Source organism: Solenopsis invicta, chromosome 7 (assembly GCF_016802725.1).
Source record: "Solenopsis invicta isolate M01_SB chromosome 7, UNIL_Sinv_3.0, whole genome shotgun sequence".
Lineage (NCBI taxonomy): Eukaryota > Metazoa > Arthropoda > Insecta > Hymenoptera > Formicidae > Solenopsis > Solenopsis invicta.
In genome coordinates, this window is record NC_052670.1 from 80,623 (window position 1) to 107,585 (window position 26,963).

Consider the following 26,963-nt stretch of genomic DNA (forward strand, 5'->3'; position numbering starts at 1 on the left):
GTAGTATCTCAGCTGAAAAACAGCCACAGTGAATGAAAGGCATTTTACAGTGGCCGTGATTAAACACGAATCGAAAGTTTTTATCGCGATTTATTCGCTATTCCACCTACTGTATAATACACTGCATTTAATAGGGACTTTACACGGTTAATAATTCTGGATATGTTGGTGTGTTATGGAATTGTTTAAAATACATTCCGATAGGAAAATTAAAAATTAAAATATCTTTGTTTTTCTTGGAAGATACACTTACAATAGAAATGTAGGAAATAATTGAATAATTCCGATCGAAATCCATTCCGAATAATTTTCATAATACATACCCAAATCGGTAATATATTGAATCTGCACAGTAATACTGTGTGCAATATGCTGTCAATATTTTTACAATCTAAAATTTCTGGGACTTTTGCATCATCCACAATTGTGGAACTATATTGACCCTCTTTACATAAATTTCATTATCACTGTTAATATCCCTATCACGCACAGTGATGCTGGAGAATAAAAAAATGTATTATTGACACCGTCAATACTTCAATCCACACGATCAATAATATTGTCATATGTTGATACAGTATTGTTGACTGTGTCAAGTCCCTACAATATGCACGCACAAATACAATATAATAGAATTTTTAATAATTTAATAATTACAACACCCCTGGAGAGTGAATTACATACTGCTATGATCATTATAAATTACACAGTGGTAACGCGTTCGGGGTCCGCCATTAAATAACGAACATCCGTTACCTCACTGGCAAGACACGATAGTTGTAATCGCATGCATGTTACGACTTTTGACAAAAGAGCATCTATTCTCATGCGATCTTCCTTGTTCGCGGGCTGAGGTATCGCCTCCAGAGCTTCCTCGAAAAAGCTTCTATTTACAAAAAAAAAAAAGAGATGGACTTAAATTTTAACAGGTTCAACGTACACAAGGCAATATTCAATAGTCAATTTTTACCTCGCTCTGCTTGTGCTATAAGTTTGCAAAGCGTTTCTCAAGAGTATTATATCCGTTCGAGCTTGAATGATTCCGGCCGGACGAAATTGCGTCACACACGACATGAGTCGCGCGAGTTCCTCCGCTATGGTTTCTATAATATGGGACAAGATCCGTTGTAACAGAGCCGGTGCAACTCTACGCACCTGCGAGAAAATATGACAAATATAGATATGACAAATAATATCCCTAATTTACTCGATCGCCTCAATTACCTCCGCGTGTACTGCGATTAGATTCGCCAATATTTCTTGAGCATATGGCTTCAGATGAGTCGGTTCTGTATCAAAATCCCATTCCAAACCTCCTAGATACATGCTAGGTTCTATCGTACCGACGAGAGGATCACAACGACGTTCGAGATACGCATCCAGAACGGCGCTATCCAATGTCTCCAATTGCGTCCAATCCGAGTTCCATCCAACCGCGGTAGATAATTCCGGATAGCCTTGCGCTTTCAGGGCATCTCCAATTCTTGGTAAAACGATATTAAGGGTGTACCGTATATTGCTCAACGAAATTAAGAGGCACTGCTCCCACGTCTGATAAGAAATTTTTAGATATTTTGTAATATATAAAAGTAAAAAGACTATTATTACTATTAGAGTGTTTCTGTATCCTATTATGCTACGTCTGTGTGAGTCAGTCGGTAAGTAAAGTGATGTGATCTGTGAACAAAACGAATTACTTTGAGGATTGGACAGTAATTGAGTAATCAAATAAATATTTATGCCCTATTTACGAGGAAAATCCAATCGAGGAAAAATCCAATCACGATTCATTGCGGCTAACACCGTCGTCGAAATGTTTGAAAATAAATGGAAAAAATATATATCTGTCCGCTCAGTCTTTGAACAATAAAATCGGTTTCTACACATTCCGATGATATCATTCTCAATAAATCCTATGGATTTTTGTCCGATTTAAATAATCGTAAAAAAGTTCGTTTGTTACGCTTTTGAAAGGACAATCTCAATCGGACATTTTTCTCAGTGTATTTATATCTTGTCTATTTATTGAGAAAAGGTACAATTTATTTATCTAATCCTCAAAGTACAATAATCAGCTGGTTCGCAGATTATACCACTTTTGCGGCAACTTACTTGACTGATTTATGTACAAGCGCCAAGTGTTAAATATATTGCTTACCGGTCCTTGATGCTTATTGGTTTTGTGCTTATAACCAGAAGGCGAACCGATTAATTGCGAAACCGACGTTTCATCGTTATCCATAGCTTCCTCGCAGCCACTAAATGCCAATTGTTGTAAGCATCGCGCGAATGATACGAATAATGTCTTAATAGTATTGTGATAGAGGATCTGATGAGCCGGATTATTGAATAGTGGCCCTTCTCTTGGACCGCAAGCAACTACCGTTTCTCGCGCGTATCTCGATATTGTCAAAACTATTTCTTCAAACAGATACGGCTGTTTGCACGAAATGACAATATGCATAATTAACATGTGTTAAATTCGCAATAAAAACAACAAATTCAGTAAAATATTTTAAAAAATCAAAACTTTTATGTACCAGTCTTGTAACACCACCGTCCTCGTTCAAGTATTCTATCTGCCACGTTTCTCTTTGACTCAGAGCTGTTATATTGTCCGTTCCTTGCTTGAAGAGAGCACCCAAACATTGTATCCTATAATATACAAAAACTGCCTGGTATATATATATATATATATATATATATATATATATATATATATATATATATATATATATACATACATACACATACATACACACACACGCGCGCGCGCGTACGCAGATATAATATATTTAATTGATTAATTATGAAGCTCAAATGTACCTTAAATCCAGTATAAACGATCCAAAAATATCGAGAGCTTCGCTAGGCAAATCCAGGTGTATTAAAGATGCGTACATTTGTCTAACGCAACGTAAGATATGCAAAAGCCATCTTGCCTCTATATCGTGACTGCACATATTCTTCATAGCTCCCATAGCATGTTGCATATTCGATAAAACTAAATTCTATCATGAATATATCATAAATATGTATATATGTGTGTGTGTATGTGTGTGTGTATGCGTAGACATGCATATGTATCTTAGATAAAAGAATATTATCATTTATAAAATAAAAATCGAGCGATATTCATTTGTATAATTAATCATTCTTTTTTTCTATTTATCCTATTATAGTAAAAAAAAAAAAAACAAGTGTAAAACGCGTAAAGTACACACTTTAAAGTGACTTTGCTTTTCCACGTCTACTGCTACATGTAACTGCCCAGTGAAATAACTCTGTCCCAATCTCCACAGATCAGGTAACTGTTCGACCACGATATCGCAAATAGCTTCAACACACGAGATTTGCGGAGGTGAATTATCTCCGTTATTCTTCTGTGAGCGCAAATGCTTAATACTTATCGGCGTGGACTTGGACATTTTGCTTGTGTCTTCGCAATTAATTTTAATTCCGTCTAAATTCTCGTATACAGCATTGGCAACGCTTTTTTCTAAATAATTTGCTTGTGAAACTGAAATATAAGATTTGAAATTATCTTTTCTAAAACGCAATGTGTAAATAAATAATGCGTGATCATAATAAACATACAAGTGATTTCCATTCAAAATGTACAACATTCACTTTGAATAATATAAGAGTGAAAAAACAAAGCTTTATATTCGTTTAGATAAATATACACACGCACACACATACCTATCGCATCCCATGCTGGATCTCCTTCGGCATCAAGATTGACAAGATTTCTAATAATCTTTTTACGCTCCTCTAAACTAAATGGCATCTCTTGTAATTTCGTTCGCAACAACATTTTAAAATTACAGATTCTACTGTCAATTTCCTCCAATACCTTTTTAAAAACATCTATCTCTGTATTTTTAAACAGATTCTTAACTCTGGCATAATCGTTAATTACGAGATCATAATTGCCACGTTTGATGTTTCTCTCGATGTTTATTGGCATACAAAAGAGAAATTTGTAACGTTGCATAACAGCCAACGCATTACGAGTGGCATCAGCCCTGTCTCTCCTTGCTAATACATCATCGAACAATTTATTGGCCTCGGACATGGACTGCTTAATGGCTGTTTCCAATTTCTCTGTGGGATCGCTTCCGTAACTCTTCACGTCTGCTTCAAATTGATCCTTCAACGACATTATTGTGTCAAGTTGTTCCATTACCGCTCCTACATTGGCCTGTTTTATAATTGAGAATAAATTTTAATTTGATTTTGCACGCAACGACATGATTCTAGTAAAATTGTACGAGTATATATGTATAGAAAAGTCCCTTAATTCTAAGTAAATCAATGTAACTTGTTCACCTTTAAAAATGACAGTTGCCCCTCCTTTTGGGAGTTGACTTTTCTTCGAAGGTAAGCTAAACCAGCCTTTAAATCTTCCAAAGTTGTGGCATGATGATGCTGCAATAAAAACCATCCTGGATGAAATTTTTCGCTCGTAAGATCTCCACTTCCATCTCCAAAAAGTTCAATCAGCTCATCCTCGGGAAACTTTTTGCTTTAAAACACGAGATGAAATTAATTGTTGAAAGTAAAATATTACTTTCTATATAGAGCTTTGTATGGTGAAAACTGAGAGATTTACTCATTGCCTTCCACACTGAGTCCTAAAGGATCTTCCTGTTGATAATTTGTAGGTGACAATGCCCTTCTACCCCAGCCTAAACTCTGCATAGGTGCTTCCTCTACCCACACTGCCGATTCCTTCATAGGGCCTATAGTTTCGTGGTAACCGCGAAATTGTACCGTCGAGGTCCCCTGTCCTCCACTTCGAGTCGTCACTATTATATCTCCGCGACCTTTGCAAGGTCCCGATCTCGCTATAATTTTGTTCGACGACTTCCATTCGGCCGAAAGCAAACAGTCGCATCCACATATTGTCAGCCCTGTGAAGCGACAGACATGTAAGAAATTAGAGTAATGATACATAAAATCATTTTGCGCGCACGCACACGCACACACACACGTATGTATGTGCATCCGTACAGTACGCGAACGAGTGACACTAACCTACGAGATCCTGAGCTTTAGTTCCTAAAAATTCGCCACGCACTATTACCCGAGTGCCAGGTGGGCCTTCCTTGGGCGAAATTCCGGTAACTACGGGTGGAGGTCCCATTCCATCAACGATACCGCCGAAATTAGAGATCTGTTTACTAGGGTCTTACAGCTCAACCAGCTCAACCAGCTCAACCAGCTCAACCAGCTCAACTAGGATCAACCGTGACACAACTTGAACTGTAGTATATGCGTACATACACACTCATCTGTCATTTGGTCACTATCGATATTATCGCTAATGTGCCACTCAGCAGTCGAGATCGGAGGGACCAGAGTGCTCACTTGTTCAGTAGCATCAGCCAACCATCAGCAGTGCGCTCAGCTCCACTCAGCTCAGTCAGCTGAATGTGACGTGACGCGTCAGTCGCGTGGCGTCTGATGGCGTCGTCGCTGGTCGTCGCGTCGTTGTGGCGTCGCGCTTGGTCGCGCTGCGCCGTCGCAGCTGAGCCCACGAGCCGCCGTGCCGGTCATCGTTGCAACGATCGCATGCCAAAGCTCTGTATCATCGGTTTCTTCTCTATTCGACGTAATCTAGCCTCGGTTTATTAATCTAATCATTTTATAGTCTCTGTTTGACGTTTGACCACCGTTTGACTAGTAATCGACGAGTGCCAACAAGTGCCAATTAAAAGTTTTCTTCTATCCTGATGTATTATACTCTGTTTAATGTCGATGTAGAAGATTTATTATATATGATATACGATTGAAAAGAAGAGATTCCTCGATAATGTAATAAGAAATGACGATCGGCTTATTAGATGTCGAGATATTGTTACGTATGTACATGAGCGTACGATAACAAAACTTACCTTATTCCTTCCCTTCCTATATACATGTGTGTGTGTGTATACATATATAATATGATAATATTCCGGTAATAAATATCTTGCGTAAAACAGCAGTCGCTCTAAAGGGAGAGGTCGATTATTAATTGGTATGTGCATTTTGCACAATTCTACAACTCTCTAAAACTACTGTAATCTCTAATAAAAATGAAAACGTAAATTGCAACAGAATTTTTATTTACAGATGAACGTGCAGTGAACCGCTTGAATAAAAAATGCCAAGCTCGTATCTGTATGCCATTAACAATGAAGGGCGGGTGTTTGGATTGTCGACGTCGGGAAATATGTGGCGTGAATTTATGTATTTAGGACTTGAATTTAAACAATTGTCAGCTGTACCACATTTTATGTGGGCCATTGGTGGCGATCGCCAAGTTTATGTTCATGTTCACGGTTTGGATGTACCAATAAGGATCAAGGAAGAGACTTATGAAAATGAAGTATGTATCTGTACATTTGTACCATCCTGACTATTAAATTAAAATATTTTCTCTTCTCTCTTTCTTTTAAGAACAACAGTTTAGCAAATAAATCATAACCAATTGAATAATAATTACCAATAATATATTGTAGCGATGGTTGCCTTTGGAAGGTTTTTCCGGAAGACTGCTTCCAACCGACAGATATAATTTTTCTAATCAAGATGGAACGGTTGATCGCAGTAGAGACAAAGTAAAACTACCATCAATGGCATGGCAATGGGAGGGTGACTGGCAAATAGAAACGACATTGGATGGTCAACCGTTAGATCATGATGTAAATATAATTTTCCTAAAGGGTATACGCCATCGTGTATACCCTCTATTGTTGTATTGTATGTTTTTCCACATTTTTCATCTTATTCTAGAATTCTACGCGTTTAAATATTTTCTTATCACTTTCAAAAGAGAGGTAACTTTGGACTACCCCTACTTGAACTTGAGTAAAATTTCCAAAATATTTTTAATAGTTGCGCGACAACTTAATTTTTTCTCTTTTACTTTTACATGAATTTATATAAAATTATATACTAAATAAATTGTGCTTTCCGTAAGTGTTATATTTTTCATAAGATTTTGTTTATGTATAGATTTGTTATCGGTTGTGCCCATGACCAAAGAGAATCTTATGATCACAGAGAATCTGATATTTTGATAGGGATGGACATACGCAATTGATTTTCCAGCTACGTACACTACAAAAAAGCAGTGGAAGTCTTGTGTAAGAAGACGCAAATGGGTTCGTTATCGGAGATATAGCGCTATGAATTCTTGGTGCGCTATTGCCCCTCTACATAAAGATCCAACCAAGGTAACGTAATGCTATAGCGTCTTTTTATACATTTTTGATAACGCGATTAATCCGCACATATGTTTTCACTCAGGAACCTTTTATTGACGTAGCAGTGGGTGGAAATCAAATGCCCGGAAGTAGTTCTGGTAGTTTAGTAGTCTGGGCGGTGACGGCTCACGGAAGGGTACTATAACTTTTACCACAGTTTTCTTAAAAATTTCATAATTTTTTATATTAAAATGTGTTGAAAAAAGAAACAAAAAATTAAATTATCAACTTAGGTCATGTTCCGCGTTGGAACAAGCACAACTTGTCCCGAAGGACAAAGATGGAGCTCCATCAAGTTGGCAAACGGTTACGAAGTATGTCAAATTAATATTGGAGTAACTGGTCTTGTTTGGGCTGTACTTACGATAGGCAAAGCATTAGTTCGTACGGGCGTGACGAGAGACAATCCAATGGGTAAGTCAATAAGAGACGCGTGTATTGTATTTCAATTACGAGTTAGAAATATTCTAGCACTTTGATAATTGTATATAAATTGTATGTTAAAGGTGAAGATTGGTCAGAAGTGGAACCGCCGCAGAAAGACTTGAGATTGGTACAAGTTAGCGTCGGTACTGATGCTGTATGGGCTATAACGCACGACGGCGGAGTGTGGTTTCGAAAGGGTATTCAAGGTGAAATAAGCGGTGTTTGTGAACAATTGGCCACTGGAACCGGTTGGGTTGAAATGTTAAGCAAAATGGCATTAGTATCCGTTGCTCCGAATGATCAAGTAATGATGTCTAATTTAATTCTTAATTTATTTTTAACCTTAATTTACATCCCAAAGAGACTAAAGAATTATCTATCGAACATGACTCGACATGACACTTTTATCGCTAACTTGTTATACGTGTGTTATAAAGGTTTGGGCTATTGGCTATGACGATCGGTGTTTGCATTATCGTACTGGTATCACGCGTTCCGAATTGACGGGGAAACGGTGGAAATTAATAAACGCGCCCTTGCAACTAAGTAGAGCAAGTAGCAACGCTAGTTTGTCATCCAGCAACAGACACAGTACTTGCGGCACACCGCAACAACAACGTCATCAGAGTTGGAGTTCCTTGGTAGGAATATATATTAATGATCCGCCCATCATTTGATATCCATCGGTTCTTACTCGTGGAGCCAAACAATCGTGTTCAATTCGAACTCGGCGGCCCAATGACAGGTGCATCCAGATCGCTCACTGAGCGGCTAAATAGCAATTAAAGATGATTGATACTTATCTTTGGATCCAATCAATCATCGTCAATTGCTACTCTGTGAGTAGTTGCGCGTCTGAATGCACCAAATATCCTCATTCGCATAATAAAATAATTAAGTCTCATAAATTTAATGATTCGTTAATTTATTTGAATTTCAAATCTGCCTTTTGTCTCGTTGTTGTTTGTAGAATCGCCCTCATAGTACAGGTGAAGGTACAATGTTGATTAGAGAATGGGAAGAGCAATCACGTTCAGCGCCAACACCCACATCTTTAAAATTATGGCAACGTACTAATGATGGCGCATCTGCAAAAAATATTCAAACATCTTTTCAAGATATGTATCTAAATGAAGAGAGAAAGAGGTATAATAGTTGACGTTTACATTTACAAAAATTATGTTAACAAAGTGATACACGATAACAACAATGTAAATGTAATTGTTTTGTATTACAGATCTACAAATTCTGTAGACACGAGTGATTTAAACGAAGCGAGTGTTGCTAGTATAACTATATCTAATGAATCTTTGGCAAAAAGTGGAGAATCGATAGTCGTCTCGGGTAAAGGAATGGGCAGTACTGTTAAGGTTAAAACATTTTTATATTTAGACTTAAGATTAAAAGAGAAAAAGAAATTAATTAATGTAAAATGTTACGATAATTGTGATAAATGATTTAATCCTACTAGATTAATCCTGCTGCTTGGAGTCCCGTCCATTCTGTCGGTTCCATGGTAGGTGTCGAAGCACATCCAGAAACAGATGGAAGTATATTTGATCCAGATTTAACTGGAGACTCTGGTGTATACGGTGAAGATGAAAGTACAGGGATAATATATTGGGCCGAGTGTGATGTGTTGTGGTATAAAGTAGAAGCTGGAGCATGCTTTGTCGATCCAACAAATCCACCCAAATGGTAAAATGTCGAATTCTATTTAAACAATATAGTTGTTCACAACAGGGTTGTATAATTAAGGGTGGGAATCTCATGTAAATGGCTGTTTTTCTCGATTTAAAAAAGAATGACAAAATTTATTGAATCTAGACAAAATACATGATGATATTCACTATTTAAGCTAATTAAAAAAATTTTTTTGGTTTTGAACAATTTTAAAATGGTGGCACAGCAGCTACTTGAAGTTGGTTCCTTGAATTTACGCCGGGCAACGCCGAGATCCCAAAATTAATGTGAAACAAAAATTTCAAGAAATTTTCATTAGTTTATATAAAAACGTACAACATATACCTACATAATTAATAAAATTTATAAAATTGCAAAAACGACGACATAAACAAAAAAACTACTATTTTTTTTACAATTATTGTTTAAAGCAAAATATTAATGATCGAATAGATATGTGCTAGGGCCAGATAGTTGAAGAATGAGCATGTAAAATTTGAAAATGATCGGTCAAGTAGTTTTTGAGTTACATTGTCCAGCGCGCGAAATTTAGGGCGCGTTTTGAGGAAAAGACGTTTTAAAGTTTTTGTAAAGAAAAAATCGTGAACAATTGTAATTGATTTAAAACCTCGATTTTTGATCAATCAGTAATTCCAGAGTCGTATAGCGGGTTTTCCTCTTCCTGAAATTTCTGGAATTGTGCTATTTTTTCTTATTTACGAACAGTACGGGCTTCTTTTGTCGACAGATGTTTGTATAAGTATCTACGCGCTCCGGCCGCTGAGGCCGACTCACCTTCCTTAGAAATTAACACAAAAGGAAATCTCTTATAACTTTCTAATATTCTTTTTCATATTTTTGAGATAATTTCCTAACAATTTAAGCAAGAAATAGAAAACGTGAAAAAAATTAATTTTACATAAGGTTTCCCCCTTAACATTGAAATTTAACAAATTTAGAATTATATTAAAACTATAAATTTGTAATGCTATTGATTGGACAGGATTGCTGATGGCAATGGTACCACCCAAGGAGAAATTGGAGAATTATGGAGAATAAACATTTTAGATGAATTAAAAGCAAGATTAAAGAAAATGTCATTTGATTCTTCAATAGTGTATGAAAAAGCAGTTGAAAAGTAAGTAAAAGAATATTGATAAGGTACAAAATTTTGAAACCTGCTTTCTCCCCTCCCTTCTCTCTTTCTGTCTATCTATCATCTGTCTCTGTTTCTTATAGGTCATCTTGGGTGAAGAGTGGTGATGCTAAATGTAAAATAAAAAATGGCAGCCTTTACGAAGATTGCAAGATTGAATTGGAATGGATAAGCAGCGATACTGGATCATTAGATTCTGGAACCTTAATAATATTAAATTCAGATGGTGTAACAAGCATAGTACGTTGATTATAGAAATTAAAAATATTTTTAAATTTGTAATTTAACGTAACACGATTCTAACACAATAATAATAATAATGCAGATACAATTTCCTGTCTCGGAAATTACGTGTGTCGTTTGCTGTAGTGAACCAGGTAATCCAAGAATAGCAGTTCACACTCCCAAATTAAATCGTTCAAAAGTAATTAGATTACAATTTGCAAGTGATACGGAAATGGAAGACTGGTTGGCGCACTTAACTTCAGGTAATGACGTTCGTAAGGACATAGGGATACATATCAAAGTCATATACGAAAAGGCAATGTTTAAAGGTACCCTTTTATTTTTAAGTATCTTGCCAGATGAATAATATATATGGTAGACCTGGTCCAAATTCTATTTGGACCACAACTGTGTTAGGTGATGTATATGTGTTTGATCCTGCAATTGCAGAGGTAAAATAAACAAGCTTATATTATATGTGTGCGTGCGTGCGTGCGTGTGCGTGTATGTGTGTGTGTGTGTGTGTGTGTGTGTGTATTAATCACACAAAGAATCCTATGTTACTTTAGTTTTACTATGCGTAGGAATGTCAATTATCTGAAGAGGGATATATACAAGAAATGGATATTGCTGGTAAAGATTTGCCGTTTGAAAGTATATTACAAAATGGTTTTGGATACGGCAGTACTCTAAAAATTACAGTATGCGTTCATGATGATGCTGACAGGTGAATTAAAACAAATTTAATAGCTGTATATTTTGTCCAATTTCAAGAGAAAGGGAGATAGAAAGAGAGAGAGAGAGGCACTCATTCAAACTGTGAGTTAACTACAGTTGTCTATTTCAGGTTATCTTTTAATCTGGTTTGTTATACTACAACATTCGTAAAACAAAAGACTGTGACAGAAAGCCATGATATTGCTTTGCATTTTAATCCGAGACTCAAAGAAAATATCATTGTACGGAATACATATCAAAATAGTCAATGGGGAGATGAGGAAAGAAATGGAGATAGTCCATTGAAAGCAGGCTGTGACTTCACATTGTATATCGTTTGCGAAGAACGTGGTTATAAAATTTATATTAACGATAGCGAATATACTTTTTATAGCCACCGAATACCTCCGACCAGTATTACTCATTTACGCATCAAAGGATTGCTGACTTTATGTAGTATTACGTATAAGTCTACATCTGTAAGTGAAACATTGTATTATTTGAGTGGCATTTCAGCTTCTTATATGCGATATTAATTATTTTCACATATTATTTCTATTTATATTTATTATATCTATTTATTATAATACATACCTCATTTTTATATTTTGTACAGGTGATTATTGAACCCAGCACAATGTTTTGGAGACAAATTGGTGGACATTTAAAAAAGGTTGAGACATGTTCCGTGGATGTTACTTGGGGCATCGGCTACGATAGTACTGCTTGGGTATACACAGGTGGTTGGGGAGGCACATTTCTCAAAGGTGTTTAACATAATTTTTATAAGAATATAAATCTATAATGTCCGCACAAAACAAAAGAAAAATAAAAGAGAGAAGGAAGAAGAGAGAATTATTATATTTATTACAAGATTTTTGGCATAATATTTAAATCGAATTAATTTATTTCTGATACATAGGCTTGGGAACTAGTAATACTGGAATAAATACGATGGTAGACACTCATAATTATTACGTATACGAAAATCAACGTTGGAATCCAGTAACTGGATATACCGCGCATGGACTTCCAACGGACCGATACATGTGGAGCGATGCAACTGGACGGCACAAACGTACGCGAGAACATTCGAAATTATTGTCGATGCATTGGCATTGGGTAAGTGGAAGCAAAAAGGACTTTTTTTTAACTTGAAACTCACTTGAATTTTCTGATAGAAAATTATTAAAAAATAATGTTTATTATTACAACGTATATTCTTTGGGTTGAGATAAAAATATTTTAATATTTTGAAGGTGTCAGATTGGATCGTCGATTTTCACACACCCGGTGGCGTTGATAGAGATGGATGGCAATATGCCACTGATTTTCCATCGCAATATCATGGCAAGAAACAATTTACCGATTATGTTCGAAGAAGACGATGGTTTAGAAGATGTCAACTAACGACCAGCGGACCTTGGCAAGAATTGGGAAATACAAAACTCGTTGATGTCTCTTTATATGTATGTTTTTTTTACCGTTATCTTTAAACATTTCAGAAGGAATATATAATAAATTTGACATCTCTTTTATTAATTGTAATAGGTGACAGGAAAACCTGGCACAGATAGTCCTGTTCATGTCTGGGCGGTTGCTGCAAACGGTGAGGCTTTATTCAGACGAGGTGTTTCGGAATCTTGTCCAATGGTACGTCTGTTTAAATTGTATTTGCATTTTTTTATGTATAACACAATATAGACGTGCGCGCATATTAATGAAAAGATACGTGCGTACATATATTAATTTTCAATGAGCAAAGTAGCTGTTATGATACTTGTAGCGATATTTTGCACACAAACGACTTAATATTTTAATATATTTTATACATTAAACAGGGAGTGTCATGGGAACATATACCAAGTGATCAGCCTTTAATTAGCATATCGTGCGGTCCATGTGGACAAGTCTGGGCTATTGGAAAGAACGGTTCCTCCTGTTGGAGGCTAGGCATCAGTGCTACAAAACCAACTGGTATAAAATTTACAAAATTTATCATGAAAATAAATAACAACAATTACCCAGTTTTAACTAATAATTTAATAAATTCAGCAAAAATTAATATAATACTGTTTTATAATTTACGATAATATGTATTTGATTAATAATTCATAGGTATACAATGGCAAAATGTCGAGCCACCTTCAGGTGCTCAGTTGAAGCAAATTTCAGTAGGACACGATGTAATATGGGCTTTAGATACAATGGGTCGACTGTCAGTACGCCGAGAAGTACAATCCAATGTTTTTCCTGAGGGAACTCATTGGCAAACATTACCCGCTATGCCAAATGATCCTATTCATATAGGTATCAGAGTCTGCCCCCCCCCCTCTCTCTCTCTCTCTCTCTCTCTCTCTCTCTCTCTCTCTCTCTCTCTCTCTCTCTCATTTCCCTCCCTCTCTCTCTTTCCTCCCGTTTTTCTTCCTTTTCTCCATTATTTCATATTAAAACACCTTGTTAACATTTGTAGACATGTCAGTGACAAACGCTAAGCAAGGATTCCGACATGTATCCGTTTCGAGAGAGCAAGGACAAGTTTGGTCAATTTCAGGAGCAGGCATTATTTGTCGAAGAATTGGTGTTACTCACGAAAATCCAGCTGGAACCGGATGGGTAACTGGCATAGGGGTAAGTAACGAAAATAAATTCTAATAAATTGAAGATTGGTAAAACTTTATCAATGGCAACTTTGGTAACTAAGATATAGTAAAACTTTGGAACAACCATTAAGTCCACAACTCATCCTGTGTACACACACACGCGCACGCGCACACACACACACACACACACACACACACACATACACGAGTAAATGTGTAAAAGCCCAACAAATATATGCAATAGTTTCCTTTAAAAAAAAAATTTTCAAAACTAGACAATTCTTTTCGCACTCTGGACTAGAATACCATAAAATAATCGCACAAATTCAACACAATTACGTTACTTTAAAAAATAATACAGAATTGTCTTATTCTCTTTCATATGTATTATGTAGTCTCATAAGTCACAATGTAATACAAAATATTTGAAATTCAATAGCAATGCTAAAAGGATTAACGAGCGCAAGATGGTTGTTGCTGATATAAACAAACGAAATTTTAATTTGCAAAAACAAAGTTATAATTTTTAAATCTACTGAGCCTACATATCTGTAATTGTGTGATATTGCTAATATTTAATATTTAATAATTAATAAAATTTTGATTTTTATTCCTAACAGGCAAACTGGCAAAATGTAAGTCTTGGAGGACTTGTAAATAAAACGAAATAATCTTTATTGCAATCGTATTAAAATACAAGTTTTAGTAATATGAAATAATTAACAATTTTGTGATTTCCTTGTAAAGTGTAACATTACGTGTATACATACATGTGTGAACACAGAGACATCTATACTAATACAACATTGGTAATTTGTAGTCAATAATCATACGTATAAAGCAAATTACTTAGCACTATTATATTGTAAATTATTCTTCGGTATAATGGGTATACATATGTTAAACAAATTGAGATGGTACAATTAACTCTCCGCAGACGACTCGAACAATTTTTCGATCTTGTATCATTCAGCAAATTCTGTCTCAAATTCGGACATTTGGACAAAAAAATAAAATGCATTTTGGGTCAATGTTACACAATTATGTCGTAATTCATTAATATTGAAAGAGTATATTAGAATTTTTTTACATTTTTTTAGAGCCTTAAAAAATCCTTAGAAAAAAACAACCGTCTTTTAGCGACCTAGATGGTCTTTCATAGCGGAGGGTTAAGTATAGTATTCATTAAATAAGATATACATAAAAATACATATATATCATTTAAATTATTTCCTGAATTACTTAAGATTTGGATCAATTTATTATATTTACACAATAAAATAATAATATCATTGTGTAAACGTTTTGTTATTTTTCTAGTACATTTAAAATATATGGCAAATAATAGATAAATATAATAGCATTTATGACTAGCTAAAAAGCACAAAATGCTTACAAATATATGATAAAATTATAAGTACTGTTCTGTGATTGTGTAAACATTCCAATGAGCGTAACACAATGTTTATTGGGTAATGCTTGATAATACTTAAAATTAGCTACTTTCGCTAATTTGTGTGAACGAAAATATATAAAATATATAAAAACATAAATTCTTATTATAATCCATGCGCTCGATGTTATTAATAAAATCTCTGTGACAATAGTTGTAACTTTTTTCTTACATATAATTAATGTTTAATTAAATTGTAAAGATAAAAAGCATGTAGTAAAACGATTTTAGTAAGTCAAGACTGTAGGAGAGCCATTAACTATGTACATTACCAATATATTAAAAATATCATTGTATACCTTAAAATACTTTGTTTATTTATTTATCGATGTAAAGAGCGCAAGTTATTTGTATTTTATAAGCAAATAACTATCACAATAAACTTTGCTTTTGTTTCGTAATCTACCGCTGTTGCTATTATTATTATTATTATTATTATTATTATTATTATTATTATTATTGCTATTACACTATATTATATTATCATTATTGTCACGATTATTGATACGTACAAGTGTACTAAAAATGTAACTGAAAAATTGTAAAAGAGTAATATTCAATTACACTCTTGTTAAAAAAGAATTATAACTAGAAATTCATAAAAAAAAAATAACTAAAATAAAAAAGTTGAATTGTCTCCCTATATTGATATGTAATATTAAAGCATTCGTGCGCGCGCGCGCGCGCGCGTGTGCGTATGTGTGTACACACGTACATATTATGTTCTTATAAAATGATGAAAAGTTTATGATGGAAAAACATTTTTCAATTATATATTAATTAGATAATATTAATTACCGTCAGACGGTTATACGATTTATCATTCTTGCTGCTCTTACGTTACGAATATAGTAAAATGAATTTTACGGAAAACTTGTCTTTTTTCACAAAAGAAAAAGGATTTTATCAAAACGATGTCACTATCCTAAATTTCTCTACATATTTTTGTTGTAGCTCTTCATTTTTTGCTTTATTTCTCTTCCCTTGTTCACTGTGAACAATTCCGTAAAATCCATAAATGCAGAAACCTATAGAAATATAAAAAATTGACATGTACAATAATATTTGATCCAAGTGTTTAGAGATTAGTTTTATCTTTATATTAATTAATTATATGGTTTTGCACGCCTCTTTCACTCTTACTTTGACAGACTTGACTTACCGATCAGCAACCAAGTGGCGAATCTGATCCATGTAAAGATGTCTAATTGGAACATTAAGTATACATTCATAAAAATACTGAGACACGGAATGAGCGGAACGAAAGGTACCTATAGCAGAGCATTAGAGAAATATTGTATATTAAATAGATAGCAACCTTTCTGCGATATCATTGTATCATAAATACAATATGGAACAGTCTCTTGGTGCATTTGCATATTTACGCGCATCATCGCTTACCTTAAAAGACAATTTAGTGCTCCGTACTGGTTGTCTACCAATTGCTGCTAAATTCAAGAAAAGAACAATCGTGAGTACAAGTAGTATCACGAGTATCACCACATTCCCTGCGACTAAGTGCGCGCCCATGTTACTAATCAAAAACGTGATAACACATATAACGATACCTGAAACGAGATTGAGCAATTAACAATTGGAATAATTCTGAATATGAATCACTAGTACTGGTGCATATCTATAATATCATGTATAAACATATTTATCACCTGAATGCAATATTTTATTTTAATATTAATTTGTGCAGACTTACAAAGTAAGACAATGCCGACATTTGCAATCCTGCTAGAAAGCTTCGTTGGTTCCTTTCGATTGTGCAAATTGAATATATCCTTGAATATATTTACAAGTGTAAATTGGTAATTGTTCGTTGGTAATATCGTAGAAACGTCGCTAGATGAGTTTTCTTCCTTTTGATATCTACAGTAAAAATGTATACGCATAGAAAAAGCATCGGCATAGAAAAATTGTATTAACTTGATCAACACGACGCGTTTATAAACGAATCGCATTACCTTAATATCAAAACGCATATCGCTACAATCGTGTACGCGAGTAGAGTCCCAATAGACATCATGTCGATCAATTGTTGCAGATTGAAGACGAGTGTCATGAGACCTAGAAGAGAGCGCATTGCAGGGTTTATTAAAGTAATCGAATGTTGCTCGAAATCGCTACCCCCCCCCCTCTCTCCCTCTCAAGACCGCCAAGTTGAGCGATAAATATAAATACCGATAAGTAAACCAGAGAGCACCGTGCCGTAAAGAGGCGTCATAGTTTTGGGATGCACCGTGGAGAGAGTCTTGAATATCACACCATCGCTAGCCATGGCGTATAGGACGCGCGGCAAAGGGAACATGGCGCCCAAGAGACTAGTGCAGAGAGCGAATATCGCACCTACGTTGACGATCCATTTGACGATGGGCCAGCCGATCTTGTCAAAGACGTGTGGAAAGGGCGCGTCCGCGCTCTAAAAAGACGCGATTTTATAGTTAAGTATGGTTAAAGAGCCTTAATTTGATCTGTGTAGAGGTCACCTCTCTCTCTCTCTCTCTCTCTCTCTCTCTCTCTCTCTCTCTCTCTCACCTGAGCGTAATAAGGCAGCATCATCGTTAGGACCGTGGAAACACCAAAGTACGCTATGAATATGATAACGAGGGACAAGATGATCGCCAGAGGAATGTGACGTTGAGGATTTTTCGCTTCCTCGCCGGTGGTAGCGACCGTGTCGAATCCCACGAATCCGTAAAAACACTTGGCCGCTCCAGCCATCACTCCGCTCACGCCGAACGGCATGAATCCACCGACGCCGGCGACGTTTTTCACGGAATTTGGAATATCCTCGGATGCGATCGACCAGTTTGACGGATCCGCTAGAATGACACGGCTTCTCGAGCTCTACTCGCAAGCATATAGATTTCGAATCGTATTATCGTCTTATTAATCACTTACCTCTCATCGAGCCCGCAACAATGACGATCGTGATAGTTAGCAAGTTTATCACGGTAAAAACGTTATTTAGGATGGTCGATTCTCTCACTCCCACGCAAAGTAGCACCATTAGCAACATGACCATCGCGAAAGCGAAGAAATCAGGATATTCGGACAAAAAAGAAATGTCGATGGGCATAAGGGAGCGTAGAGCGTTACCCATAACGTTTCCTATCAATGCGTCGATATAATTGCTGAGACCTCGAGCAACGCTCGCTGTACCTAGAAAACACAATTATAATATATGTATATGTATATGTATATATACATAAGGCAAATCTTCCTCTCCCTCTGCATTTCTCATTTTATTGTTCGCTTGCCGTGCAGCTGCTCACCGATCACATATTCCAGAATCAAGTTCCATCCTATGACAAAGGCGATAAACTCTCCTACCGTTACGTAACTATAAACGTACGCTGATCCGGCTTTCGGCACTCTTGACGCGAATTCCGCGTAGCACATGCCTACGAATATATAAATGCAGAGATTCAAATATATGTACATATAATTTTACATAATAAATATTAAAAATACAGACGCGGATAGACGCGCGACGACTCTCCGTGTCTCGCGACAATACATGTATAAATCTCGAATCGTAACGATCGAGTTACGAATTGTTTAATACTAACAATAAGTATTTAAATACTCACGTAAAGGACATCGCGGCGACTCTTCGCGTCGCATCGTGCGCGCAGTGATAATAATTTCGAAAACTCGACACTTGACAATTGACCGCAAGTGTACAAACGATTGCAATTTCATTGGCTATATTTATGACAAATGACAAACTGGATTTGATTTTACCCGCGAAAGCAGACGCGACAGCGGCTATGAGGAAAGAGATGGAAACGGCGGGTCCAGCCGTCTCTTTGGCCACGCTTCCAGCAAGGACGTAGACGCCTAAGCCGAGAGTCGCACCCACGCCGAGTGCAGTCAGATCGAACAGACCGAGGACCCGCGCCAATCGTTCGTCCTTCGCGACATCGTCTTTATTCTCTTCCTCTACGCGCCTTCGCGACAACGCTTTCCACAAACGGCTATATTTGCTCGCCATATCGTCGTCGCCGCACGCCACGCCACGCCGCGCCGCGCCACGCCACGCCACGCCGCGCCACGCCGCCGCCGCCGCCTCGATAATGCGCAGTGATCCTCTTCAAAACTAAAATCAAACTTGTGTAAATTAAATTGTCATTCATTTTACAGATCTCGCGTGTATTAATCGACAATTTACCTTTGTAGCTCTCTTTAGGAAAGAATTAAGAGTATTCGCCATCGCGCGCGCGCGCGCGCGCGTTATAAAATATTGCAGCTACATTTATATAATATAATTAATCAAATCGCCATCACGCGACTAGCGATCCAGATGCAGCAATTGTTTGTCGACGGCAATTTAAACTCTCTGAGAATCGTGAGAATACTTTATTCGCACCTCGAGATAACTTAATTGCACGTATATATAATTCAAGGAAACTTACTTAATTAATTCTCTAGCGGGAATTGTTATAGCGCAAAAACGCGTTCGCGCCATGTCGAGGTAAAATGGCGCGATTGTGCAACGGTACCAAACTCTGACTAAAAGGATAAGAATCGAGATAATAGGTAATAAAGATAAATATACCAAGTTTACAAGAAAAAAAAAAAAAAACGTTTGTTTCTCGCATTCGTTTTTAATATCCATCCGTCAGGATGAATCTCGAAGCTCGAATCCATTTATTCGAGCGAGCCTTCGATTACCATTGCTAATAAAATACGTGGTCTCTATAATACATGTGTATATATATATATATATATATATATATATATATATATATACATATATGTATTATACAAACCCCTCGTTTTTCCGATCATAATTTCCGTCCAGGCGGAATTTTATCGTAAAGGCAGAAACGGCAATTAAATTTCTAGTCGATTTTTATATACAATAGAAACAGGGCAAAACCCCGTACAAATGGAACGTTAGCGCGACGCGATGCGGTAAGTATCGAGTATGTATGTCAATGTGCAATGTACGATTATTGTATGTACGGCAACTAGCGATGTATACGCGTACTGCGCGGCTCGCGACCTTGATGGCGCACACTTTCTCTCCGTTCACTTATTTTCCCCCGGGTTTACGTACGTTATTCGCGATCTTATTCAATTTGTAAAATTTCGTAGGTTGCACATTAGTATAAAACTTAATTAATTATGGCATGCGCGTAAGGAACATACGTGTGTGCTGCATAGCTAGCGACGAAGCGACGATTGAAATTCGCAGGCATTCCAATTTGCTCGCTAGTAATGGCTAGTTGGAGCTACTAACGATAACAGCGATATGCATAAACATTATTAGTATAAACAGACAATACACATACATGACCTCTACCTCTCAAGGAATATGACTTAGACGACTTGAACCAATATACAATATACAATAAACAATATACAATATACAATATTATGCGACGCGAGCGCGGAACGCCTGAAAACTCGTCCTTTCAGCTTTCAGCGCGCGCGCGCGCGCGCACACGCGCGCGACGCCTGATGAGAATTAATTAAGGGTCTTATCTTTCAATAAAGCCTGTACGAATGATGCAAAATGTAGTCTCAGTCGTTATACGACCTAGTCATTATCAGATTTTAGATTGTAAAAACGCTGGGTAAAAGATTGTAAATGTTTATTAAGAATAAACGCGCTCTTAATTCTACGTTATAAAACGTACGTAACGCGTATACGCATTTATACAAGCGACTTAGACAAGCGAGTAAAGCTGTATATACGCAATAAGTATTGATGTAATGATAAAAAATCGGATAATAGTCGGAATGACTGGCAACCACATTCTTACGCGTTATTTCTTCATACATCGTAAAGAATTAAGTCAAACCGCGAATCCAAAGTCATCCAGATATACTCGTGTATTCAAATGATCATTTTCAGAGGCATATATATATATATATATATATATATATATATATATATATATATATATATATAGTATATCACAGGCGCGAGATACGCATGTATCATAGATAGAATATATCTATATTTTCAATTAAAGCCCGACCCAATAAATCTTACCGCCAATTATCATATATGTATATACTATATAATCAAGGTACGTTTTCGCTTTTACTCCCCGTTACTCCCGTTACTCGCTTGCCGCGTACATACGTAAAACGCATTCGCCTTGAAATCAAAGGCGTTTAAGTTAAGAGAGCAAATATTTACGGACCGTCTCTTACACTTGACTTCACATCAGGAATCGCATGTGCTCGTATTACTCTATTCAACTTAAAGACTACTAGATTGCACTTAAATACCCTCATCTTATACTGCAGTTATTTGTCATTAAAATGTTACGTATAAATTTTATTTAGATTTTTCCAAGCAGATGTCGTATGAAACAAAATTTATTTCGTTAGAAAATTAAACACTGATTCGTCGAAATAGATTGTATACTCATATATATATATATTAAAATTATAATGACAAAAAATTAATCATTTTTATTATTTTTGTATACAAATTAATTTGGCGTTTTTTTTCTTTTTCACAAGATTTTAAGTTTCACAAAATCTCAGAGACAGAGATTTTATGCGTTTGAAATATTTTTTCCATTGTTTTCTATGACTTTGTTCCATCTATCGAGCAGCTAAGGAATATCTTGCAAAAAAATTGGCAATTTTGAATTTTAATTAAGTTTTCAAGACTTTTTTATTATCTTAAAACGTATAAGTGTGTACGCTGAGCTGATATGATACTGAAGAGATCGGAACGAGTGGTAATCCAACAGGATTGGGAGAAAAATCTGCATAAAGGAGAATTTTCCAGACACATATCTTTCATTTCCGTTGGGAATGTGTCGTGCTGCAAAATAAAATCTCCTTGGAAAGTTTTGATATCACTTTTTGCACGTTTTAAAAGTCATCGCATCAGCATCACCTTCATCCAGAGCAGAACGAATCATTCCCGTGCAGGCTTGGTGGCAACATCATTTATTTTATAATAAAATGTATCTCAAAAATACATCTCAAGTGCTGCGCTTCTCGTGTCTGCAGACGCTCATCGTGTGTTCACTGTTATTTTGCACGTTACATCACCAAGATATATTGCATTGTACATTGAAAACATAAACATCTACACTTGCAAACGGCAAAAGGGTGAAAGATATTTAATTGTGAAATGTCATATCGAAAGACATCGAATTAATGTAATATATTACGCATTATTTACATTTTACCTTTACCAGGTTTTTAAAATATCTACCGAGACATATTAGCCCCTACAAGAAGGACCCGGACATTTTTCTTAGCTTTTCTTCGACGATATATTTACTTGGAATTATCATTTGCTATCTATAATTTTTAATACACTCGTGTATGATATAACCTCTTGATTAAACTAATAGAAACCTTGACGAAATAAATTCCGCGAGATTTTTTATTATACTGCAATTATATATAAGCTTTTCAAAGAAAAATAATGTAAATCATTCAGATTTACTTAATCAAATTCAAATATTTTCTCCAAGTCATTAATCCGAGTTTGTGTATATAGCTTTCCTATGAATTAAATGGAGTCGTCTAACATCACCGATGATAAATACTAATAATAATAATTACGTTCCTACGTTCGTAAAGATGCTATTAGTTTTGCTATTATATTTAAAATACTAAAACGTATCTTATAAATTTTCAAAATTACATATCAAATTATTTCTATGTATAATATAATTAACACGTATAATTACTTATACCCTTTTACTCACTTGACTTGTTAATGTGAAAAAGCAGCGAGTTTAAATGCAACTTTAGATTCCTGTGCACCAGCTCGACACTCTTGTCATATGTAATGGCATTTTACATTTTCATATTTATTAAATATTATATTGTTCCTTCAATATAAGAAAAAGAAAAGAAAAAGCTTAAATACATTCACGTGTTATCAATTTGGATTGAATTTAACATAAAGCATTTGTTATTTTGTTAATATTAGACAACTTTTTATGTGAAATGCAACATTTCATATAATATAAAAGATGTTAATAAAATATAAGCAATGAATATGAAATTAGCAAAATCGGCAATTTTGATAAAAAATTTCATATACAATAAAGTATAACTACTTATTATCGGTTGCTAACTTTTGGCGATAAAACTTTAATACATTTACTGTTATTTGGATCCGATATAAAAATGGGAGTTGATGGTATAAATTAAATAAATTCTAAAAGCCTTTAAAAAAAAGGCTTTCTTATCTCATAGGCGACTTTACCCTATACAATACATAATACGGTACATATAGAGGAGAAGAGGCCGGGTAATATGGCACCTATTTTCATTTTATTAAATAACTTTGTTTATAATTAATATTTTCTATTAAAACTTGAACGATTACATTCGTCAGCGTGTTGTATGACAGATTCTAGACTCAAAGTAATGAAATATTTATTATTTAAGACATAATTTATAAAAATCTTATGCACTGCATAATCGGTGGAAGAAAAAAAGTGGTTGTAATTGTAGTGGTGGCTATCGATAAAAATAATTTTAAAAAATTAGTTTAGTTTAAAAGAAACACAGAACCTTGTTAGAAAATTATATATTTTTAATTTTCCATTGTTTAGAATTTTCCTGATTAAGAATTTCCCTGCGTTCAAAAGCTTTAGAAATACCATTAAAAATTTCGTTAAAAATATCATTTTATCTCTGTTTAACATTAAACAACAAGCAAGCAAAATGATGTCTCTAATGTTTCTAATCACCGCTCTTTAGAATGACAATCGATTTATCGAAGAAATATTTCGAAATAAAAATTTCGCTTAAAAAACCATATTAACAAAATTGCATGTTATTGTTTCAACTTTGTATAACTCGAAATGTATACGGCCGAATAAAAAGTTAAATAAAAAAAAAACACTCGAGTGTATGTACCTTCGTGTGATAATACACTCAAGTTTAAGAATAATGAGGAAGTATATGTAATTAAAGGTTAAAAGTGTAGCTTGAAAAAGTTTACGAGTGCTCAAAAGTAAAAATGCCTTGTATTAACAATTGTCAGTCATCATTATGTATTGGCATAATAGCGTCACTAAAAAACGGCGGGCTACTAAACGAATAACTCCATAAGCAATTGTTAGAATATACGTTACCTAATAACGGAAATAATAGAGCCATATTGTCGACAGTAGCCCCACAATATCCTCTTCTCCTCTACTCGTACATCTACTCCTCCTATCATAAGGTTTGACGCATTGCTCGCATTTTTTCTATTCAGCATCTTTGTTTTCTACTTCTCCAACGCCCAAATATTTTAAGTGTAAAATTTTTTAAAATTTCAAGCAACACGAACAAACCAATAGTTTATCTGTTATAGAACATATTTTATGCAACTGTGTTTTGATAATCCCAGGATGGCTTTTAAACCGAAACTTTATTCCTATATTTAGAGCATTTGAACAGCAAGAATTCCGTATGTACGTTTAACTTTGTATGACTTTAATCTACATCCAATTGAAAAGAAACCTATAACTATCGTGCACTTGTTATTTTACAAAAGACACATTTGATCTTGTGTAGTTATGTCGACACATTCTGTTCTTCAACAGATACACAATTATCCTCCATTACTGCTATACACATGTATGTATGTATGTATGTATGTATGTATGTATGTATGTATGTATGTATGTATGTATGTATGTATGTATGTATGTATGTATGTATGTATGTATGTATGTATACATGACATGTACTATATATATATATATATATACACATTCATGCATAGAATGCGTGACATGTGTTCATATTCTATTGAAATTCTCTTCCCAATTACAAAGATTTCCACGACACACAACACATTTTCACACGTATAATAACAAATAATTAATAATAAAACAGATTTGCTCTCCGATATTAAACTAATTAAATATTTGTCACGATGTGACTAACTGAAGCACCTTACCTTAGTTTGAAGATATGTATCAAAAGGGAACATTAATATGTGCACGACACTAAATTTGATCGACGTAAAATGAATAATTTGAATGAAATTGTTGGAGCGTCAATCATGTTCGAGCAGAACCGATCGCTTCAACAGGCGACCGCAAATTAATAACGTACTGTAATTTCACTCGTGCTCACCTGTCTATGTAACAATAAGCTTCAATGTTCCCCCACTATACTGTTGAAGTAGGACATTTGCGTTGCGTTAGGAGTCGCCGCGCTATACTTGTCGCGAACTTCCAGTCACACGTCGGACCTCGGACATTTTGCATTCTTGGATATAATGTCAATTACATATGTATACGATACGCTGAAATAATTTTCTCAAATGATATTTTTCATCATTTTTACAAGATATATATTTTAATGTCGTTATCCCCGTCCCTTTTTTTTACTAAAATTGTTTTACCTGAAATCTTTAAAACATTGGCAATTCTTGCTATCCTTTTTATTATGTATGTTATACATACGTCACATGCATAAATCTAATAATCGGCCATTAGTATCGTGTACTCTGCGATTGTAAACGTAGGCCTGAAAAGACCTACGTCTAACATAAATTAAATAACATGGCTTTTTCTTTCATTCATGTTCAAAGTTCTCTCTCTCATTAAAACGAAAAAAAAAACATAAATGTATTTAATATATGTATATATATATATATATATATATATATATATATATTGTAATGTATTTTTTTTTAATATTGCTTGTCTAGAAATCCGTGCGGATTGCTCAATAATGGCGTTCAAGAGCAAATTCAAGCAAGTTATTTCAATGCAATGTGTCAGATGCGTATGTATTTTAATAAGTGACATTTCAGCGCATATTCAGTGATATTAGTTATCACAATCAAATAAAGACATTCCTCTTGGCATCAATTTGAAGATAGAAGGAAATAACGTGTTTTATCGGTGCGTTATACTTTTTTATTTTCGTAAAGGCAAAAATGAGACACAAACTCGAAAAAAAGATGTGTCGTATACTGTGAGCAAACGCATGTACCAGAAGCAGTTTGCTAAATTTCGTTTAGAAAAAATAAATATTGAAGATGGTCCTAGTATAAAAAAAAAAAAAAAGTAACAAAGGTAACAAGGTCGTGGAGCAAGCGAGGTAAACTGGCATTAACCACTTCGAAACCCGGTTTACATCCGAAGAAAGTTATGCTCTATACATTTGGTGGCATTGGAAGGGAATCGTAAACTACCAGACAATCAAACGAACAATTTGAAAAAGTACGGTTTGCAGTTGGATCAATTAAAGATAGAAACCGGCAAAAAGTGTCCGGAATTAATCAATAGAAAGAGCGTCGTTTTCCATCGTGATAACATTAGACCTCATACAAATTTCCAAACTCGGCAAAAATTATTGGAGTTTGAGATGTTTTGTCTCATCCACCGTATTCTCCCGATATTGCACCCTCCGATTGTCATTTATTTCGGTCGCTGCAAAACTCTTTTAATGATTTGAACTTTGCTTTTTTGGAACGCTTCATAAAC

General features: G+C 35.2%; 3 protein-coding genes across 12 annotated transcripts; 1 reads left to right on the forward strand and 2 right to left on the reverse strand.

The window, feature by feature from the left end:
* Positions 1-620: 620 nt before the first annotated feature.
* Positions 621-5,427, reverse strand: LOC105201992 (exocyst complex component 2). The gene is made up of 11 exons (XM_011170322.3): positions 5,041-5,427; positions 4,616-4,916; positions 4,333-4,528; positions 3,703-4,204; positions 3,225-3,520; positions 2,827-3,011; positions 2,541-2,655; positions 2,159-2,437; positions 1,225-1,551; positions 971-1,155; positions 621-886 (listed from the first exon to the last, which is right to left on the reverse strand). Exons 1-11 carry the CDS (start codon positions 5,147-5,149, stop codon positions 703-705), a joined length of 2,679 nt encoding a protein of 892 aa, XP_011168624.1. The 5' UTR covers positions 5,150-5,427; the 3' UTR covers positions 621-702.
* Positions 5,428-5,479: 52 nt separating this feature from the next.
* On the forward strand, positions 5,480-16,883 carry LOC105201999 (tectonin beta-propeller repeat-containing protein). Of its 5 annotated transcripts, none has more exons than XM_011170350.3 (25): positions 5,480-5,617; positions 6,121-6,376; positions 6,510-6,692; positions 7,074-7,226; positions 7,300-7,392; positions 7,490-7,670; positions 7,763-7,986; positions 8,120-8,323; positions 8,653-8,828; positions 8,920-9,052; positions 9,154-9,380; positions 10,369-10,503; positions 10,605-10,761; positions 10,847-11,009; positions 11,095-11,198; positions 11,331-11,473; positions 11,594-11,942; positions 12,080-12,230; positions 12,386-12,585; positions 12,723-12,932; positions 13,015-13,116; positions 13,305-13,440; positions 13,582-13,773; positions 13,937-14,094; positions 14,687-15,916. In XM_011170350.3, the coding sequence occupies exons 2-25, from the start codon at positions 6,152-6,154 to the stop codon at positions 14,735-14,737; spliced, it is 4,050 nt and encodes a 1,349-aa protein (XP_011168652.1). In that variant the 5' UTR covers positions 5,480-5,617; positions 6,121-6,151; the 3' UTR covers positions 14,738-15,916. The 5 variants fall into 5 exon arrangements, with proteins under 5 accessions (XP_011168652.1, XP_025996670.1, XP_011168634.1 ...); XM_026140885.2 differs by lacking the exon at positions 14,687-15,916 and adding an exon at positions 16,671-16,883 and having other exon boundaries at positions 5,552-6,025; XM_011170332.3 differs by having other exon boundaries at positions 5,553-6,025.
* Positions 14,718-26,085, reverse strand: LOC105202021 (cationic amino acid transporter 3). 6 transcript variants are annotated; one of them, XM_039451967.1, is made up of 13 exons: positions 25,424-26,085; positions 19,947-20,043; positions 19,703-19,870; positions 19,276-19,630; positions 18,804-18,932; positions 18,430-18,690; positions 18,064-18,350; positions 17,710-17,947; positions 17,493-17,595; positions 17,231-17,397; positions 16,921-17,087; positions 16,682-16,790; positions 16,330-16,547 (listed from the first exon to the last, which is right to left on the reverse strand). In XM_039451967.1, the coding sequence occupies exons 4-13, from the start codon at positions 19,523-19,525 to the stop codon at positions 16,426-16,428; spliced, it is 1,833 nt and encodes a 610-aa protein (XP_039307901.1). In that variant the 5' UTR covers positions 19,526-19,630; positions 19,703-19,870; positions 19,947-20,043; positions 25,424-26,085; the 3' UTR covers positions 16,330-16,425. The 6 variants fall into 6 exon arrangements, with proteins under 6 accessions (XP_039307903.1, XP_039307901.1, XP_039307900.1 ...); XM_039451966.1 differs by lacking the exon at positions 25,424-26,085 and having other exon boundaries at positions 19,947-21,391; XM_039451969.1 differs by lacking the exon at positions 25,424-26,085 and having other exon boundaries at positions 14,718-16,547; positions 19,703-21,391.
* Between the last annotated feature and the right edge of the window lie 878 nt (positions 26,086-26,963).

What these genes read in the sequence shown, in the direction of transcription:
- LOC105202021 (XM_039451969.1), bottom strand. Translation starts at nt 19,525, where the DNA reads ATGGCGAGCAAATATAGCCGTTTGTGGAAAGCGTTGTCGCGAAGGCGC. An exon ending in GCTCTCTGGTTTACTTATCG is followed by an intron (nt 17,596 to 17,709) that starts GTATTTATATTT and finishes GCTCTCTTCTAG; the next exon opens with GTCTCATGACACTCGTCTTC. An exon ending in GCACTAAATTGTCTTTTAAG is followed by an intron (nt 16,791 to 16,920) that starts GTAAGCGATGAT and finishes GCTCTGCTATAG; the next exon opens with GTACCTTTCGTTCCGCTCAT.
- LOC105201999 (XM_011170350.3), top strand. Translation starts at nt 6,152, where the DNA reads ATGCCAAGCTCGTATCTGTATGCCATTAACAATGAAGGGCGGGTGTTT. An exon ending in CTAAATGAAGAGAGAAAGAG is followed by an intron (nt 8,829 to 8,919) that starts GTATAATAGTTG and finishes TTTGTATTACAG; the next exon opens with ATCTACAAATTCTGTAGACA. An exon ending in CCAACAAATCCACCCAAATG is followed by an intron (nt 9,381 to 10,368) that starts GTAAAATGTCGA and finishes TTGATTGGACAG; the next exon opens with GATTGCTGATGGCAATGGTA.
- LOC105201992 (XM_011170322.3), bottom strand. Translation starts at nt 5,149, where the DNA reads ATGGGACCTCCACCCGTAGTTACCGGAATTTCGCCCAAGGAAGGCCCA. An exon ending in TCCAGCATGGGATGCGATAG is followed by an intron (nt 3,521 to 3,702) that starts GTATGTGTGTGC and finishes CTTATATTTCAG; the next exon opens with TTTCACAAGCAAATTATTTA. An exon ending in TCGTTTATACTGGATTTAAG is followed by an intron (nt 2,656 to 2,826) that starts GTACATTTGAGC and finishes TGTATATTATAG; the next exon opens with GATACAATGTTTGGGTGCTC.